The 20984-nt window shown below is 30.6% G+C and overlaps 1 protein-coding gene across 1 annotated transcript; it reads right to left on the bottom strand.

The window, feature by feature from the left end:
• Window positions 1-3785: 3785 nt before the first annotated feature.
• On the bottom strand, window positions 3786-6484 carry LOC118040890 (protein MAIN-LIKE 2). Its single transcript, XM_035047960.2, has 6 exons — window positions 6287-6484; window positions 5743-5907; window positions 4994-5644; window positions 4694-4861; window positions 4244-4618; window positions 3786-4150 (listed from the first exon to the last, which is right to left on the bottom strand). Exons 2-6 carry the CDS (start codon window positions 5893-5895, stop codon window positions 3962-3964), a joined length of 1536 nt encoding a protein of 511 aa, XP_034903851.1. The 5' UTR covers window positions 5896-5907; window positions 6287-6484; the 3' UTR covers window positions 3786-3961.
• Window positions 6485-20984: the final 14500 nt, after the last annotated feature.

The raw sequence follows: 20984 nt of genomic DNA, 5'->3' as shown, positions 1-20984 counted from the left end.
AGTTTGGACTTTAATAGTATTTGAAGCACAAGAACTACTCATCAAACTACTTATTTCAATATACACTTGTAAAAAGTGGATGTTGAATACAAAAATCGATACCTATTAGAGGATGTTCATGCTTCATTGATACAAGCTCATATGTTGTTATCTTATTAAGAAGAAACACTTGTATTTACAACATATTTAATTAATCATGTACCTTTAAGTTCTAATAAATTTTTAGCACCATTCCAAGCTTTCACTAATGTAGTTTATGTCGTAACAGTCTTAAATTTCTCACCCTATATTTTTAGTTGTGTCACATTTATTCATCTTCATAAACATCGGTGCAACAAGTTGACTCCTTAAAAATTATGAAGTGTTTTCCTTAGGTATGCTAATCATAAAAATAAAAATAAAAATTGATATGAATGTTATCATCCTCCTTCTCAATGAATATTAATCATAATGAATGTTGTTTTTCATGAAGACACCATGTGTTTTTTTTCTCCAAGCCTAGACTTCAAAAAGAGTAATATAAAGAGATTCATACTATAAATTATAATTTTTTAGACTTAGACATAAATTTAGATTCTAGTAGTGATGACTCACAAGTTATACCAAATAACCAGGAAGAAAGTGAATTGGACTTGAGTCGTATAGCTTTAGATCAAAGTGGTGATGGACACTTAGAAGTTAAATATGCAATTCTAACAAATACTTCGTTCAAGTTAGAATCCCTAACAACTAACTAATTGATTATTGAGAATGTTTTTAAATTAGTATCTAAATCAGTCAGGAAATTATCACATTATCAAACCAGAGGTATTCTTAAATCCATATATGTTCTAGTAAATTTAAACATCTTACTAGTCATTATATGTTAGTCATTATTTATTAGAATCAATTTTATCAATTATAAAACTTGTATCTACTATATTTATTCTTAACAATATGCAAGAAGCTTTAACTAGCCCAAGGTGGAAAGCAACTATAAACAAAGAGATGAAATCCTTAAAAAAGATAGAATGTGAGAACTTGTTAAAATATAAGGTTGATGGCATAATTGAATGTCTTAAAGCAAGACCAGTCTTACAGTTTTTAATGAAGGACATAAGAATATGAGCAATCTCATCACACACAAAATATTATTCTGAATAAAAAAACAGCTAACATGTTCACCCTTTTCAAAAGGGTATATTTAGTTCATAAAATAATCCTAATGGAATAATGTGTTGATATTAAAACTCAATTAAAAATACTTCAAAGTTGGTAAAATAAATAACAAAACCTAAAATCTAGAATAATTAATAAATTATGTAAAATAAATAACAAAACCTAAAATCTAGAATAATTAATAAATTATCACAAATTTCCCTTCTTTGAAAAAGAATTGTTGAACCCTTGCAGAAGAATAATTATATTGTTGACTTGTATCCTTCACAAATAAAGAAGCTGCTAACTTTGTGACCTTACAAAATAAGGAATCCTTGCAAATTAATTACTCCACGTGCTAAAAGGAATCCTTGCAAATTAATTACTCTTAAGCTGCCAAAATAAACAAGTTGCTGAAAACATCCTTGTAAAGTTAGGATTTCTTGCAAAATTAAAAATCACTTGTTATCTTGTAGAAAATCTATAAATAAAAAGAAAAGATAATTTTAAACCAACTAGAAAAATAGTATAATTCTCGTATAATAATTTCTAATCCTTATCATAAGGCTTTTTCAAACTCTGATTGGTATAAAAGTTTAACCCTATAGAAAACATGGCCTTCTAAATTTTCTGGTAAAATTTTTGCCCGATCCAAGATGTCAGATTACAAGTTATGTTTATTAATGTAAAACTTCATATTAGAAAAAAAAATAATAAGCTCAAAACCGTCTTTCCTTGTCCAACCCCTACATGATTCATATTAATCAAGGCTTGATCGCCACTTGTTGAGATCTTGAAGCTTGACTTGCCTTAAATATCTTGAATTAGCCCATTAAAAACCTATATAATTTTATTCACCCTTGACCTTATAATTGGTCCAATCAACACCTTTAAGGAGTTCTTTGGTGATGCTAATTAATCCTCATCATAGAAATTAATAAAAAAAGATACCAAAGACTTGTGGAAATATTGATGCACTTAACTAACACAAGATCATATTTGACTTATGCATTGAGTATTAGTAGTTTGTTTATGCATAAGTTGGGAAAGCAATATATGAGTGCAATTATGTGCATTTTGTTATATCTGAATTATGCAATTGCAAATGATATTTTGTTCAAGAATAAAATACAAATTGCTAAAGTATAGATGCATTTAGCGATACTAACTGGATTAAAGCAGTAGATGATAAGCAATCTATTTTTGATTACTTTATCTTTATAGGTGGTAATCTCTCATTATATGGAGAAGCAAGAAATAAGGTGTTATTGCTCACTCAAGTATTGAAGCTGAATTCAAAGGTATATCTTTTGGACTTTTTAAAGTGTTATGGTTAAAACTTCCATAATAGAATTTGAGTTATTCATCAAGGTAATTAATTTGATTATATTGTGATAATAAAGCAACATATGATATTATTTATAATCTAATTCAACATGACCATAAGAAACATGTAAAGGTAAATAAATTCTTCATTAAAGAGAAGTTGGATAAAAAAGATTATGAATTTTTCTAAGATTAGATATATGGATGAATTGGCCAACGTTTTTACCAAAACAGTTTCAAATCAAGTGTTTTTAAAGTTTTTAAACAAGTCATGAATGTGTGACATTTATGAACCGAGTTGAGAGGTAGTGATGATTCTTATAGATTTTATAAGGATTATACAATTATGATTAAATATTTAGTTTTTGAATTAAAGCGAAATATTTAGTTATTTTGATCCACACACTTTTCTTCATATTTGAAACATTTTTCACCGTCGGTCTTTCTAAATTAAGAGAGCCTGATCCTGACTATATAAACATCCGTATGCAAGGTAGTTCTGGTTATCTTGATCTGAAATCATAGCTTTTCAGTTAACCAATAAATTCTTAAAGTGTTTTGTGCTCGACCTCCTACTATAAACTCTCAACAGAGGGAGGAAATAAACTTAGCTGAGAGGGGCATGTTCTGTAAAAAGAAAGGGTAGCTTGAAAGAATTATCGATCCTCTACTGGTGGGTCGCATTAACCCTAATTCTTTGAGAAAGTTTGGTGAAATAGCTGAGAAGTGTTGGGTGCCGCAAGGAAATGACAGACCTAAAATGCCTTACGTTAGCTGGAATTTAGAATACGCACTGCAAATCAAACAGGCTGCTGTACACGGTCCTGTTTAAACCAAACAAGAAAATATTTATGCACAACCAAAAAATGGGGGGAAATGGCTGATATGATATTAAACCATATTTGGTGAGATTTATTGGAGTAAACTTTTTTATTATTATTTAAAAAAGATTGATTTGCATGCCATGGTCTCAGAGGATGGGCTGTACAGCAGGGTGGCGGTAAAGTAAATGACCCAAGTCAATTCCTGAAATCAATTTTATGCCCTGTTAATTCTCATGATCACCTTTTAATCAAGTTCGTCAACCATTTCAAGTAAAAGTGAATCAAAAGCAAGAGGGGCAATATGTAATAACATAATTGAACCATCAATGATGAAAGAGGTGAAAGATCTAAAAGAAAACTTATCACGAGGGAAGTGTCCCTCAAATATGCAGGGTGGATGACCAATCACGACAGGGACGATATAAAAGATTGTTAGAAAATTATTCGTTTAAAACACCTAAAGAAATACTGGAAGTGGCCAACTATTGATGTTAGGACTGATTAATTGTGAACACGTTTCCAAATAGTTCCAAGCAATAATGCGATACACACGCAAGGATAATCTCTTGGATCTTCAATATAGTTAACAAGAAGCCTGTTAAACAAAATGCCATGATTCCGGGAGTTTTCTAGGCCTGTACTAAACATCTTCTACTACGAAATTTCCACACCAACTAGATATCTATTAGCTTTCGCTTCTTGCTACCTTTTGTTGGTAACTTACCTTTTGAATTCGAAAACGGGTTCTTCAAACTCTCACTCAAAATGTTCTTAATATTCTCAACAGCCTTCTGGTTTACGAGAAACATATCATCTCTTGATAGTGTCTTTGCTAGCTCCAACATTTTTGTCATGCCAGCAACCTGTGAAAAAAGAGAGAGAGAGATGGTTGAACATTATAGATCTCATTGCCTTCCCAACACAAGGAGTCAGAAGAAAGGTATCAAGGGTGTTACTGTTTGACGAAACATAGATTCCAAAGATGTATGCCTTCCCACAAATTTTCTGGTAATGTTGGAGTACCACAGTAAGTATTCGTTGTCATCAACTCTATCATCACCTTCTACAATTTGATCTCGATGCTTAGACCAATCCTCACAACTTGAAGCAATGCTTTTCGACTGGTCTGCCTCGCCATCAATTCCCTTCCATTGCGGCACATCTTGTGGGATTGGTTGATTAAAGCCAAATTGCCTTAAGCAGCGATCTGGAAGGTGCTTTTCTGCCTTGTCCAAGCAAATCAAAGTTGTCCTTGATCTGCCCAGAATCAAAGTGTCCTTGATATATTCTGGCACAATCTCATCCATATCATGGTAAGGTTGCCATTCAACCTGCATGTATGAGACCAATGAACCATCAACTTGAAGCATGGCAAGTACAACTGGAACAACAAATTAGAAACTTACATCACATGGTTGGAGAGAGTCCAGTGCCTTACGGTACTGAACCACATCACATTTTGATCGTAGACCACTTAGTTTTTGCTTCCAACGAAGTGCAAGTGGAAAGGCATCATGGGCCTGTCCTTGATTGAGTTTTGGGCGACCAATATTTAGATGCCAGTAACTCCAACACTAGATAGAATGGTGAAAAAAGAAAATCAGCATTCCAACCAGAAGACTTTATAATGTAATGTGGTAAGAGATCTGCTATTTTGCCCAAAAGATATCAGAAGGAGAAATGACAAAAATAAAAAATGTAGCAACCTGTAGCAGTGTCAAGCAACCACTGATCGTGCTTTGAGATTTACTAGTGGCATTGCCAAGTGCTCTATACAGAAAGGCCAACGCTGCGGCACCCCATGCATACTTCCCTGCTTTGTCAAAATCCTCAAATAGAGGCAGGAAGATGACAGGAACTGTGTTTCCACTAGTTGTAGAAAAAATGGTACTCCCTACAAGATATAGAAGATAAGCTCGAGTACACTGCTCAACCTGTTCAAGAGGAGCAACATCTGGACAGTGTGAAAAGGAATCCTTCAACCAAGATAGCTTCAAGAATCCACCCCTTCGATCACTTGAAGTTGGTTTCTTTCCCAATAGTTTCTCACAAATGGGTATGGCAGAAGAATCTTCTAACTCTACAGCCACAACGGGCTCCCCATCAATTGCTAGTCCAAGATTGAGTGCAACCTCATCCAAAGTTATGGTCATTTCCCCACCAGGTAGATGGAATGTATTAGTTTCCTTTCTCCATCTTTCAACCAAAGCAGAAATCAGCTGATTATCTAAACTAAATGCTTCAATCTTTCTAAAATACTTAAACCCAGCTTTCTCAACCAACTCTAGTTGCTTCCCTGTTAACTTCCACTCTTCAAGCTTTGACGTATGCTCGTGGCATCTAAGCGCACCACGCTCCTATATATTAAATTCAACAAATTATCACAACTTCATGACCAGCAATTTAACTTCGGCACAACCATTAAAAAAAAAAAAAAAAAAACAGTGAGCTATACCAGTCCTTCCCAAACAGCTGATGATATATGCTCGTCCTGATCATAGAGTACAGAGGGATCAAAGGGACCGGGGTCATTACGTAGAGGATGACCAGAAATTTGAATTTGCGAATCTTCTTCCTCGAAAGTAATATTTGGAGTTGCTACGTCCATCACTTGCTACCTCTATAATTGATTAAAAGCTCAATTAAGCCAATGCATTCCGATTGGACAAGGGTCATAAATTTTTGTTTACAAACCAAGCAAAACCCTAGCTAACAAATTCCGGTTCAATTCCTCCAAATTGAGTGTCGAAAGACATCTCATACCCAAAACTGACTGCCTGACCACCGGTTTTCGTCGTTCCGGTTGAATGAACGACATCGCCGGTAAGGCCAAACGAAAGACATGTCGGTAGAAAGAAACAGGAGACATGCCGTTCAATTTATCAGAAATATAAAAAAAAAAAAATAGAAGGTGGAGATAAATCTATAACAACAAATTCTTGAGAAAAAAAACAGAAATCGAAAAGGAATTTGAAGTAAGAAGTTGAGAGTGAACACACCTGCTCTTTCTCTTCTTTTTTTTAATTGATTCCGAAGCTATATCTTCTTTGTTTTTTTCCGAACAAGAAACGACATGAATCCGCCTCTTGTGTGTGTGTGTGTGTGTTTGCAGCTGATTCTGAATTCTACTGTAGCGCTGGCCTCCCTCCTCTGTTCGCCTCTATCCCTTTCGATTTCCCACACGATACCCCACCACCCGAAACATATTATTTACATTTTTGCTCCTCTGCCCTCTATTTTTACCCTTGTTTTAATTTTTATTTAAAAATATATTAAAATAATATTTTTTTTATTTAAAATAATTTAAAAATATATTAATTTAAAGTAAAATAAATAATTAAAAAATTAAATATTTTTTAAAATATTTTTAAAATACAAAAACAAAGAATATTAATACTTTACTTATATTCTTCTTCTTCTTCTTCTTTTTTATTTTTCATTGCAGGTAAATTTAATTATTTTTATTATTATTATTAGAAAACTATCCTAATATCCTCTAAAAACTTGGTAAAAATTATATTCCAATACAAACTTCTAGAAATTACAGTTAACATTAAAATTAATATAAAGACAAAATTACCCTTTATATATATATATATATATATATTACAACCAATTTACAGTTTGTAAAGTATTTTTTATATAAAAATATATTTAAATAATATTTTTTTTATTTTATAAAATTTATTTTTAAAATCAACATATTATAATTATAATAGCGATTATGGTTTAAAGTGTTTTTCACATAAAAATATATTTAAATAATATTTTTTTATTTTATAAAAACTATTTTTAAAATCAACATATTATAATTATAATAGTGAATACGGTTTAAATTGTTTTTCACATAAAAATATATTTAAATAAATAATAATTATTGTAATTGCTTGAGTCACACTTGTAAACATAAGAGAGATAAAAGTGTGAAGGTGGAGGAGCTGGATCCTGGCTTTTAAAATAAAGAATACGACTCTTAGTTTCCATCCTAGGTGAAAATTTATCCATACCAGTTGAGTGACCCCAAAGAAAGTAAAAAATGGAGAAGATAGAAACATATGGACGTAGAAATGGTAAGCGGGAGAAGGCTTCACGAGTTACGTGTTTGGCAGTGTGGTAGCGGTTGCTTTTCAAATAGCTTTTCGTGCCGAAATACATGCAAATGATGTTTTTTCATTTTTTAAAAATCATTTTTGATATCAGCACATCAAAACGATCCAAAAAGTACAACCGTAACTCAATTTTAGCAAAAAAATATATATATATATTTTGAGGTTTTTCAAAACGCCGGTTTGGCAGCAATTACTAAGTAATTGTTTAAAATTGTTTAAAATTGTGGTGGTGGTTGGATTTAAAATGTTTTTTTTTTAAAAAATATATATTAAAATAATATTTTTTTTATTTTTAAAAAAATTATTTTTGATATCAACGCATCAAAAAACACTAAAAAAATTTTAATTTAAAACAAAAAAATTCAATCTTTTTAAAAACACAGGTTGGATAATATTCCTAAACATGCTCAAAGTCTTCTAAAAGTGTAAAGCCACCCAAACAAAAACCAAGAGTGTCAAATGGTTAGGTTTCTTTTGACTTAGGTTCCTTTTGACTTAAAAAGCTTTTCAATAGTGATGGCTCTAGCAAACTTTAGAAAGGCCAAATAAAATTCTAGAGACCATGTAAGTTATTTTAAATCAAACCTAGACCTAGACCTCAAGACCTATAGCCAAAGCTTTAAAGAGCGAGCGCATGTGACTTAAGCTCAAAGCTCACTTCATTTTGAGCTTCTCTTCTCTTCTTCAAAAGCTTTGGTGATAAGCTGATTTCTCTCTTATCAACTCTTGTGATAATTGGATCCATTTGAAGCCTTTATGGTGTCTTGTTTGGAGATGGAGAAGTCCTTAAAGAATTAGATCTTTCATTTGGCTTGTTGTCCATAACAGAGCTATGACCAATAAGATTAGGTATAAAAGACATATGAGTGGTTCCTTAATTGTCATTGTAGTAGTGGTGATATTGAGATCATTTTACATGTGTTAAGGGATTGCAAATGGGCCCGGGAAGTGCAGTTGAAAATCTTGAATTCATGTGATACTGATGATTTTTTTGTTGTGGATATGTATGGTTGCTGTCTAACTTGTCAAGCATAGTTAACACGAAGGAAGGTTGGTACTGGTCAATCTTGTTTGGTGTTACTGTGTGGTTCCTTTGAAAGTATAGGAATTGTCGTATTTTTAGGGAGACCCCAAAAGTGGCAAGCCATCCTTTAATGGCTATTTGGGGTTTGACCAAAGACATAATGGGAGCTGGACTCCATAAGGAGCTTAATACTTTGATTCCTAAAAAGACGAATGTTGTGGGATGAAAGTACCCCCTTTTGGATTGGATGAAATTAAATGTATATGGATGCAGTAAAGGCAACCCAGGTTTAGCAGCGGCAGAATGATTAATTAGGGATTGCATGGGCTGTTAGATTAAAAGTTTTGCTATTAATACAGGGATTTGTACTTTAGTTCGTGCTGAGTTATAAGCAGTGATTACATAGCTAAAGTTGGCTTGGTCTTTAGGCTTTTGCAAGATTATTTTGGAATCTAATTCTTTGGTTGTGGTGGGTTTGCTCTTGAAATAGTCTATGAAAGCTAATGCTAACTTTACCTTGGTTAACAAAGCTCGTGAAGCTCTAAGTAAAGATTAAGTAGTCCAAGTGCAACATTCTTACAAGGAGACGAATGTTGTTGTTGAGTGGCTTGCTAACTTTGAGCTTTCCAGGCATCCACTTTTTAAGGAGGATTCGACTATGAATGACCCTTCAGAGGGCTTGTATTAGTTTTTATACTATGACTTAATTGAAATGATGTTCCCTAATTTAATTTAATTTTGGGCTTTAGCCCCGATTTATAACCAACAAAAAAAAGCTTTGGTGATCCAAGAATCATTTTTAAGTCTTTAATTTTTCACTATATAAGTTGTAATAAAGTCTTGTAATATTTTAATGTGAAGTGAGGGTTCTTGAGTGTACAAAACATGTGAATCAATTATTATTTGAAATTAATTTTTCATTCATCTACAATTTATTTTAATCAAGTTAATGTTTTATGTCAAAATATCTTTATTCTAGAATAATTTCCAATGAAGTTTCAACTCCAAGAGTGAATGGACCACACTTTTAATTTGATCTTATGCTCATTAACCATGTTTAAAAAAAAAAAAAAACATTCTTAACACTTTTAAAATCAAATCTTGTATATGCATATCAAAATTTAACTCTTGCTTTTATTGTATCATCATCTTTTATAGGAGAAAACTAGGTTTAGGGCTGCACTTCACTCGAGCCAGATCAAAACCCAACCACTGCATCAAAAAAAATGTGAGCATCACTATTTTTTTATACATGCGATAAAATATCTTAAATGAGAACTAAAAACTTGACCAATTTATCAGATAAAATTAATCAACCATCATATATGTTAATAAATGAAAGAAATATTGGTGTGACTTGTTCAACCTAGTGGACCAAGAGCAAACTGGGTGCACTGTTTAAATGGTGTTTTGATTAAAAAAAAAAAACTAATATTGCTATCATTTTAACCCCCATCTAACCCTAACTTAAATGTGAAACAACAAATTATTAAATAATTTAAATCGCAAAAAAAACACAAGGGGAGAAATGAAAAGATGATGATACACTATATTAACCCATGCTAGCCTATGAAATCAATAACTCGGGTAATGAATATTACCACAATGAGTTAAATCGGTTGGAAAATCTAATACTTTCTTTTTTCTTCCCTCATTTTTTTATTGATTGGGCCTTAACTCAATTGATCTCGGGTTTAATTAAAAAATAAAGATGAAATTTAAAAAATAAATAAATATTAAAGGATGAAACAAAAAAAAAAATATTAGCTTAAAAAAAGAAAAAATATATATACAAACCATTTCAAATAAAAAAAATAAAAATTAAATCTAAAAAAAACTAAATTAAAAGACTGGTTTGGAATTATAAAGTGACGCGCCAAACCAGAGGTAAGAATTCAACGCACATTGTCGTGCAATGGAGGATCTGCCAAGACACATCCAACCATACTTAGGAAGCACGTTGTTTGCCATCTGAGGTTTCTGCACGTGCTGCTTAAAAACATTGAAGCAATTGACGCACGCCACACATCAACATCCTTTTAAAAGATATTTTATGTTTATCAAATGACTAAATCATCGATAAGCCAACATATATATATATATATATATATATATATGAAACACAAAGTGAAAAGGACAAAATAGCCTCAGGTTAATAGCTCATCAATTTTTTTTTCGTTTTTTAAGGGTAATTAAGTAATCTCATTACGCTAAAAAAAATAAAAAAATCGAGTTGTTCCTAGTCAGTTTCATGATGACTTAGGGGCCATGTATAAAAACTGAATTACCCCTAAAAGCAAGACCATTGATTTTTTTCTGCGAAAGAACAAACGATAATTACACCAAGCGGTGAATAGTAAATTGAGTTGAGTCTTTTGGTTGGATGGTTACTTCTGTATTTGAAGTAACCACATCAACTCAGTTATTTGGTTATATTTTCATAGCAGATTGATAGTAATAAAGCCTATCATTAATTTATAGCCACAGGTTTTCAAGAAGCAACAGAGAGCTGCTTCTTGGACCGGAAAACTCATGAACAGTGTTGTTTATGATTTTTTTTCTCGAACAGTGAAGCATGGGTTTTTTTTACGATCGGACTGATCCGATTCAAATTTAAAAATGCATTAAACCGAGTCAGATCTAATAAAATAAAAAAAAAATTTTAATTGTTTTTTTATTCGAAAAACTAGAATTAAAAAAATATTTTATATAAAATATTATTTATTTCATGATATAATAGTAATAGGTAAATCTACAATATTTAAATTAAAAATCATCAATATTAATATATATATTTTTTAAAATTATTTTATAGCCTCAATTTCAAAAGTAGTCTTAACCAAACACACTAAACTACTCTTTGTTCAACCTCAATTTCAACTACAGTTTTAACTAAACATATATATTTTCTAAACCAACTACAACTAAAAATATTTTTTATAAAACAATTTTTTTTCAAACCACAACTACAACAGTTACAACAATACTAAACACATTTTTAATAAGTTAACCATTTGTTTCAACTTTTTATTATATAATTGTTTTAATATAAAAGACAGTACATAACCATTATAATAATTTTCTCAAGATTCAAATAAATATTACCATAAAAAAAATATGTATTTGAGTGGTCCTTTGTCTTCTACATTGCACTCACATCTTTATTGTATTGTGAATAATACTAGGGTAGTAGTTGGTTTTTAAATTTTTTTTATTTTAAAATATATACAAATAATATTTTTTATTTTTTAAAATTTATTTTTAACATCAATACATTAAATTAATTTAAAATAAAAATAAAATTTTAATATATTTTTTTTAAAAAAAAAAACCTAACCAAAACAAACGGTAACTTAACATTTGAACGATGTCATACGGAAGTTTTACCGGATTAATATTTTTAGTTCGTACGAGACCGACAAAAAATAAAGTGATAATACAGTGATAATTCAAATACACGAGACGTTTCTGAGGGGATTTTGAAGTATGTATCCAGTGACTGCCACGTTTTCTTAGAGAAAGTGTTTTTCTCTATTTCCTTACGTGGCAGCCATCCAAAACAATGAAAGTGGAAACGTAACAGCCTACACGACCTGACCCCAACTTCCCCACTGGGATTTTTAAATTATCCATTTAACGATGACTGTCATTGGCTATTAATCAGTTGATAGCATAGCCGTTAGACCTTGCCTAGCTAGTCTGGCGTCTGACCTGGCTAAAGTCCTTGAGGGTTAATTTAACTGACTAATTATTATTATTATAAATTCAACTTGGATGAATATATTAATTGTTATTATATATCGATGAGCACATATGTGTTCACAGCTAATTAATAATACAGTAAACTTTAAAGAGTTTAATTTAATTGATCAGGTTTAAATTTATTTTTTAAAAATTATTAGTTTTGAATTCTATAAACTTTAAACCATTAAAAACTTATATAATTATTAATTTTAAAGTCTATTAAATTAGTCAACATATACGTCAACTTGTCAAAATACTTATATTAATCAAATAATAATAATAAGTATGTGAAGTTGCAAGAGGACATGAATAATTCTCACAAGCTATGCTTAAAAAAAAAATTCTCTTATTTCTAACAGTATATATTAATATTAATTAACTCTAAATTAAAAGAGAACAAAGTTTTGCTTAAGTACTATTCATTTGAATAGTTTTCTTTTAATTAATATTTTTTAATTTTATTTTTTAATATTAGATTTGTTTTTTTATTGAGCTATCACACTCTCATGACATGGATTAAGAGTTTAGCAGGTTAACTCAGTTGACTTGTTTTTTTTTTTAATTTCATCATTTAATATTGGGTTGATTGAGAATTAGACTTCATAATTTATTTATTTTACTTTTTATTATGTTATTTTAGTATCATGACTTAGAAATAGTGCTTAAAGAGTTAACCCGAACAGACTCAAGTTTTTTTATGTTTTTTTAATTGATTTTTTTTATTTTATCCATAAATATTGAGTTGGTTAAGAAATGAGCTTCATAATTTGTTTGGACTTGCTTTCTATGGGATTATCCCAGTTTTTATGACTTATGTTTGACATATTAACTCATGTTGGCTTGACTCGTTTTTTTAGTTGAATGTTGTTTTAATTTCATCTTTTAATATTGGGTCAATTGAGAATTGAATTTAATAATTTTATTTTTATTTGTTTTCTATTGGATTATCAGAGTCTCATGACTTGAATAGTAGACTTGGTAGATTAACTTTAATTGATTTGAGACGATCTAAGTTATTGTTTTAGTATTTTTTTAAAAATATCGTCTTAATTTTTTTAGTCAAATTACATTTTATTGATTCTCAAGTTTGTCTTTGAATTTATCAAATCAATCAAGTCATGTTAGACCAATCCTTATAGAATTATATTTTTTTTCTATAAAACATATTAATAACTCTCAAATATATTTTAAAAAAATTGATCCAATCCGCAACTTAGGACGGAAAATAGTCTAGTATTAAAACTAAAATATTTCATAATTATTGAGAAATGTTTTTTAGTCAATAAAAAAACACTTCTAATCTAAACAATTTGTTTTTTTTTTTTATTTTTATTAAAGTCAACTTTTGACTTTGTTGGATTTTGATGAGGTTGATGAGTCAATATCTTAAACAATGAACTTCAAACCTGATACAAGTAAATCCCGAGTCATTCCATTTGATGAGTTAAGTTTTACAAATGCAGTGAATTAGATATTCTTTCTCGTTTTATCTAATTTTTAAAGAAATTATATTTAAAAAAAAATGTAATTGAGGTTGGTATGTTTAAGATTTAACAAAAAAATTATGTTTTTGTAAGGATATCTTTGTTATTAAAAAAAGAAAAGACTAATAATTGGCTATACATCTCAGTAGACTTGGAATAGTAAAAGAATATTTTCTTTGCATCAATCATAACTTAAGGTATGGACAGTAAAAGAGATAGTGACAAAATAATTTCTTATTTACACCCCAATATCAACAAGGATGGTTTATTTATGAGAATAAACATTTATTTTTTAATACATAAAAAACTAATAAAGAATATCATATGGGAAAGTAGAAAACTAATATTCATGTCAAAAACTTATTTTTGATGAATAAAAACATTATGAAACCTGCTTTTAAGTTGACATGAGGTAAAATTGTAAGAGAGTCAATTTAGAATCATCTAATTTTCTATAAGAAATTAAAGTAATATTATTTTTAATTTTTTCAAAAATAAAACCAATATGTTTTTAATAAGATTTTACCAGTCAAGAAATTCTTACAAGGCCATCCGTGATCAATTCTTTTACTCTTTTTTTTTAATCTAGATCACTCTGCACTTTTATTGACTAAATTATGAATTTACCCGCCAGCTAGCCCAAATTTGAAGAATTGGGTAGGAGGGCCCTTGAAAAAAAAAAAAAAAAACTAATTCCAACCCGCGAACAAGATTCTCCGTCTCGAAATTATCGCGATAAAACAAACGTTATTTTTCTGTAAATAGCAATCTTATTCTCATAATATCGAGATCAAGGACTATATATATTCTTCTTCATCACGCGATTCCACCTTAATGGCAAGTACTGTAATAGTGAAACCAATCTGAGGGCGAACTGAAGATGTCTTGTCCGAAAAAGTTTGTCGGGGTGGGGCTGTGATAAGGAAAATGTTAAAATAACTTCTTTTTTTTTTTTTTTATATAACTTTCCACGCCATCCATCCCCAGTTTCTCTTTTCATCAATCACATCACTTAGACGTTGTTCCCAGTGATAATATTAAAACTAAAAAGGTATATTCTTAAAAGGTTTTTGTTTTATTTAACTTTTCTCATATGTATTTTAATTAATTTTATAAATTTTAAAATTAATAATTAAATAAGTTTTCAAAACTATAAAATTTATAAAACTCAAACTAAAATAAAAAATATTTAATCTTTACTATTTTATTTTTTTTTTACACCTCGCCTATATAAAAAATAAATTTCCTGGATATAAATTCTTCAAAAATAAAATAAAATAACAAATTTTTTTAATCCTTAAATACATCTCTAAATTGTATTTATATTCTTTAAACAACAAAGGCTATAACTAGTATGAATCCGTATTATAGAAGACTTTGCACATTTAAGTTACAAGAGCTTAATAGTTTATACCTTAAGTTACAAGAGCATTTTTCTCACATCCCACAGTCTATAAATGGTGGTAGAGGTATTCACGATTTGGTTCAATTTGGTTTAGATTCAAAAAATAAACCATATTAAATTTTAATATTTTGGATAAATATTAACCGGACCGAACTGGAAACTGGTTCAAACCAATCCGGTTTGATTCGGTTAAATCCGGTTCTTTTTGAAAAAAACCGTGAAACTAATCCCATCATATATGGGTTTTTTTTTTTTTTTTTGTTTTTTTAAAAAAATTGGCTTAGCCTTACATTAAATTGAGTTTAAAATTTACAGCAACTTGATCAGCTAATTCCTTTTAATATGAATTAAAATCTGGACATGAATTAAATCTTAGAGATGTTAATTCCTAATGAGCTAATTCCTTTTAATATGCTTCCCAAAGTGATAAATTAATGTAATATGCAAGATGCATGATCAAATTTAAACACCTCAAATTAAAAGTTTGTTCGCACTAGAAAAGTTAACATTAACAAGCGAATACATTAGCAACCAACAATAAATTATCATAAACATCCGGCATAGTTTGAAGAAAAAAACCTAGTAACACCAGCATCCAAAAATTCCAGCAAGAATAATGCTATAAAAATATACTAGCAAATTAGCAACATTTTAGAGTTCAACTATTGAAAGAATTAAGTATGCAAAATGTTAAAGGGAATTAACAAGGTAAAGTAAATTAATTACCCAAAACAATTATATTTCAAGATTGCACTAAGCCACCAATACTATTTACAAACAAGCAGTTGAGATTTTTAAACTTTCACCAAATTCTACAAAAACATAAATTAAAATGTTAGATTAAACCCATGTAAATAAACAATATTCTAAAATAACTATATTTAAATTTATAAGAGAAATTACCTGACTCAATCATTTTAGAATTTTCAATATAATCCATGAATGTTCTAATGTTGATTACTTGATTGGAATTGGTGCTAAACTTAACTAATTCAGATAACAAATAAGTGTTTGCACTGTCGATGGAGATAAAGAGCTTCGAAATAGATCTAATATACGACCGCCAATACTGAATGCTACTTCAGAAACAACTGTAGATACCGGGATGGCTAACATGTGTTGTGCCACCTTAGAAAGAATCTTGTATTTTGTAACATTACACCTCCACCAACCTAAAATATTTAATTTAAAATTATTAGGATCCTCATAATCATCACTCAAATACCTCTCAACCTTTTTTTTTTTTTTTTTTTGACACCACCTTCTTTCTCTAAATGTTTTTTGAATTGAGAAGCTAAGTCATCCAACATATCATCATTTACTATTGTTAAATCAATATTAACATTTTCATTTATACTAGTTCCAACACTATGAACAACCTCAACATTCTCATCAACATTCATATAATGCTCAAACAACTTTAACAAAGTGTATTTAACCTTAATTGTAAAATTTTTAGCTTCTTCAACATCATACAATCTTCTAAAACAAAATCTCACATACTTTAATTTGAAACATGGATCTAACACAACAACCACATATAACAAAAATTTTTGTGTATCTTGATCCCCCTAATATTTTTTATACTTTGTCATCATATTCTTGGTCATTTTACTTACATAAACATCTTCACTTCTACAAAGTTGAGATATGCTTATGTGCATGAAAATCAATTCATGGAAGAAAGAATTAGATGTCACATACAATAAGCCAAAAAATTTCAATATAACCGTGTAAAATAGTTTCAAGAACTTGATAAAAGATCTAAACTTTTCGCAATCTTCTAAAGCAGAAGGATCTAAGTTTTTTTTTTTTTTGTTTCCTTTTTGAATCAACCTCAAAGTAACTCAAATATCTAGGATCAATTTCTTCTAACCTCATAAAAACCACATCAAATTTATCAGCTGCATCTAGCATCATATATGTAGAGTTCCATCTAGTTGTAACATCCAAGCAAACAAATTTTTTACTCTCAATTTTCAACCTCTTCGCACATTGGTTAAAAACAAGTTGTCTAGAAGAAGACGATCTAACAAACCTTACTGCATTTCTAATTTTAACCACTGAATCATCAATATCTTTCAATCGCATACATACAATAAGATTAACAATATGTGCACAACATCTAACATGCATGAAGTCATTTGACAATATATTAGTTGCCCACCCAATTATTACTCTTTTAAGATATTTTATTGTTAAATTATTTGAACTTGCATTGTTTACAGTAACTGTTAAAATCTTATCAATTCCTCATTCCAATAAACAACTCTCAATCGCTTGGCTAATTGTTTCACCTTTATGATTAGAAACTTGACAAAAGTTTAGAATTCTTTTATTCAAGTTCCAACCTTCATCAATCCAATGAGTAGTCAAATACATATAATTAATATTTTGGATTGATATCCAAGTATTAGTTGTTAAACATAAATGTTGATCTTTAAGAGCTTTCTTTAATTTCTCCTTCTCAACGGAATAAATCTTCAAACAATCTCTCCAAATCGTCAAACGAGAAGGAACATCAAATCTAGGTTGCATTACTTTACAAAATGATTTAAATCCATGGTTTTCTATAAAGCTAAAAGGTAGCTCATCAAGTATAATTATTTTTCCAAGGGCTTTCCTACACTCTTCATGATTATAACCCACTGCCTTAACAATCACCAAAATTTCCTCTCTATAATCACCCTTACCCCCTTTTATTTTAGGCTTAGGTTCTAAAACTAAAGTTTTTTGGTTTTTGATCAATGACAAAAGGAAATTTTTTGCATACATCTAAATGACTCCATATGTTACTAGTCTCATTAAGTATAGTATGGCTTGCATTGTCTTTTCCACAATACTTACATGCAGCCCTAGGAGTTTTAGAATTACCATTTAGTTATTTAAAGTGATCCCTAGGGGTGTTCATGGTTCGGTTCGGTTCGGTTCGGTTTAGACTAAAAAAACCAACCATACCGAATTACATTAATTTTGTGAAATATTAACCGAACCGGACCGAAAACTGGTTCAAACCGAACTGGTCCGGTTCGATTAAATCCGGTTTTCTTGGCAAAAAACCGGGAAACCCGAACCCTGACCCGCCAACCCAAAACTCCACCCGGTCCTTTGGCTCTCTCATCCAAACCTTAGCAACCAAATCTGAATCCGTCGTTGAAATCTACAAGAAAGACCTGGAAGAATTCAGATCTGGCTTGAAAAATGAATATGCCATTCTCCGCGATGTCGCTTCACACACCATCCATGATCTCCCCGCTTCTTTCGAGGCCAGCGTTGCTGTCGATTAAGAGTATATCAAGGGGTGATGCTCGTTTGGGGAAACCTGGCTGGATTTTCACATTTGCTCCTGTGAACATGAATAGGTACCATTGGGTTTCTTGAACCAAAAACACAATTCAAATGTTTGCTATCCCTGAAGCCAAGAAAACATCTAAACCAAATCTCTCTATATACATATCTGATACATCCATTATCAAGTTGAACAAACAGAGGAGGCCAGGGCTTTGCTTGTTAAACGTTTTAACACAGATGGTAGTGCAGAAAGTAGGAAAGTGCAAAAGGAATATTGTGAATTAATTGAGGAAGATTGAGATTTTATTTGGGAAGATGAGATGCAGATGAGAAGGAGGCGGCTTTTTTTAGATGAGATGCAGATGGGGCAGATGGGAAGGAGGCTGCTTTTTTTAGATGAGATGCAGATGGGAAGGGTCAACCGGTTAGGTTACCTATTTATACCATAATTTTTTGTTAATTGTTTACTGGGTCCGGTTCGGTTTGGTTCGGTTTCTGGTTCAAAACCAAAACCGAACCGGACCTGCTAAAATTTATGGTTTTAAAAATCAGTTTAATCGGTTTTTCATTTCGGTTCGGTTTTTTCGATTAATTTTTCTTCGGTTTTATCGGTTTTCTCGGTTAATCGGTTATTTTGAACACCCCTAGTGATCCCAAATTTGGGATGTTTTTCTTTTATTACATCTAGAAGGTGGATTACCTTCTTCAGTGTTGCTATTTGTACTGAAGGTAGTAACTAGAACTGGAATAGGCAAAGAATTTGATTCCGAACTTGAAATATTTGACTTATTTGATGTAAGATCTTCCCCATTATCCATATGAAATTAAGAAAACAATAACATGAATCAATATCTTACTACAATCGAGAATCAAACAGAAGTTAAGCATCATGTTAGGTTCATATAATTGCAAAAAAGCATTTGTCACCTCTCTATTCTAAAAAACCTGCATATTATAAGTCTGTAATGGACCAATACAAAATGAACCTAACATGAACCTAGGCAAAATGAACTAATGGTTTATAACAGATCATACATGAATGGTTTACAATGTAATGAATCAATTAACAAATTATAGCCTTTACATTAAACTTTACATGTTACACTGTAATGGACCAATGAACATTGTTCAAAACTTCAAATCCATTGAACAATGAACATATATAACAGTTAACATATCAGTAGATTGATACAACAAACATATATAACAATTAACATATCAACAAATTCACCCGACAACATATTCACTTGGACAATTGAACTTATTATTGAACAATGAACATATATAACAACTAACATATCAACAGATTGATACAACAGATAGATATAATAATTAACATATCAACAAATTCACCCGATAACATATTCACTTGAACAGTTGAACAGATTCAATGAGATCATCTGCCAGAATTGATAGAACAGACAACATATTGATAGCTAAACAAAGCAATCAAGATAAAATAGATTGATAGCTGATAATATATATATAAAAAAAACTGATAATACATATCAAATCAATCAAGATAAACCGATACACATTAAAGTTAACAATGCTAAACAAAGCAATCAAGAACTCAATATCAACACAAATCAACAGAAAGGAGAGAGGGTCGAGAAAAAGGGGTGAACATGAAGAAAGATGCACAAACCCTAGCGGCAAGAGGATAGAAAAAGGAGAAGCAGAGATCAGAGAAGCATCAAAGTTTGAAACAAATGTTACAAGTACAAATTACAAGCACACGAAGGCCAGAATTAACACATGGATAAATAGTAAACTTTACCTTGCTGTCTTTTCTTTAATGGAGGAGCCCTTTCTTTTTGCTACAAGTGAAGACAAACGCCAAGGGGTTTTGTTCGGGTTTTTTTCCGGCTGCAAGTATACTAGATAAATGTGGAGGTGTGGGTTATTTACTTATTGATAGGCTAGAGAAGAGACATAATCATAGATGAAGGGGACAAGAGTCAAAAGACAGAGAGGATGAAAATTGAAGGGGAAAGGAAAAAGGCGATAAGACTTTGGTTTGGTGTGGGCGGTGGCTTCACATGTAATGTAATTTAGGGTTAGCTGGTTAGGTTTTTGGTTTGGTGTGGGCGGTGGCTTCACATGTAATGTAATTTAGGGTTAGCTGGTTAGGTTTTATTGTACTATTTATACCAGGTCGTTTTTAACTTCATTTTATGGATGGACCGGTTTGGTTCACTAGTTTCAGTGGTAAAATCGAAATCAAAATCGAAACCGAACCGAACCGGCAAGATTTCTGGTTTAAAAAATTAGTTTTCCATCTTGGTTCGATTTTCTCAGTTAATTTTTCATCGGTTTTCTAGGTTACTTGGTTTTTTTAAACACCCCTAGCTGGTGGCCTATGTATATCCTCTAGTGTTATTATAATTACTTCCAAATATATCATATGCTTTGATTTTAATATAGACATAGTAGGATTTTTTTAAATAAAAAACCGATAATACTAACATAATATTTAATTTCAAAGAATATGAAATAGTATACCTACTATGTCATTTTAATCCACAATTGATCATAATAATTCAAAATAATTGAAATGCAAACATACTTGAATATTGATGCTAATAATTGGAGGACTGGATCATAATTAAGTACTATATATATATATATATATATATA

The sequence above is a fragment of the Populus alba genome, chromosome 1 (genome assembly GCF_005239225.2).
Source record: "Populus alba chromosome 1, ASM523922v2, whole genome shotgun sequence".
Lineage (NCBI taxonomy): Eukaryota > Viridiplantae > Streptophyta > Magnoliopsida > Malpighiales > Salicaceae > Populus > Populus alba.
Note: the sequence above shows the minus strand (reverse complement) of the source record. Positions and strands in the feature narration are given on the sequence as shown.

Bases quoted from the DNA above. Each gene is read 5' to 3' on its own strand.
- LOC118040890 (XM_035047960.2), bottom strand. From the start codon at position 5,895: ATGGACGTAGCAACTCCAAATATTACTTTCGAGGAAGAAGATTCGCAA. The intron at 4,862-4,993 runs GTTGCTACATTT...CATTCTATCTAG, and splicing joins GTTGCTTGACACTGCTACAG to TGTTGGAGTTACTGGCATCT. The intron at 4,151-4,243 runs GTAACACCCTTG...CTTTTTTCACAG, and splicing joins AATCTATGTTTCGTCAAACA to GTTGCTGGCATGACAAAAAT.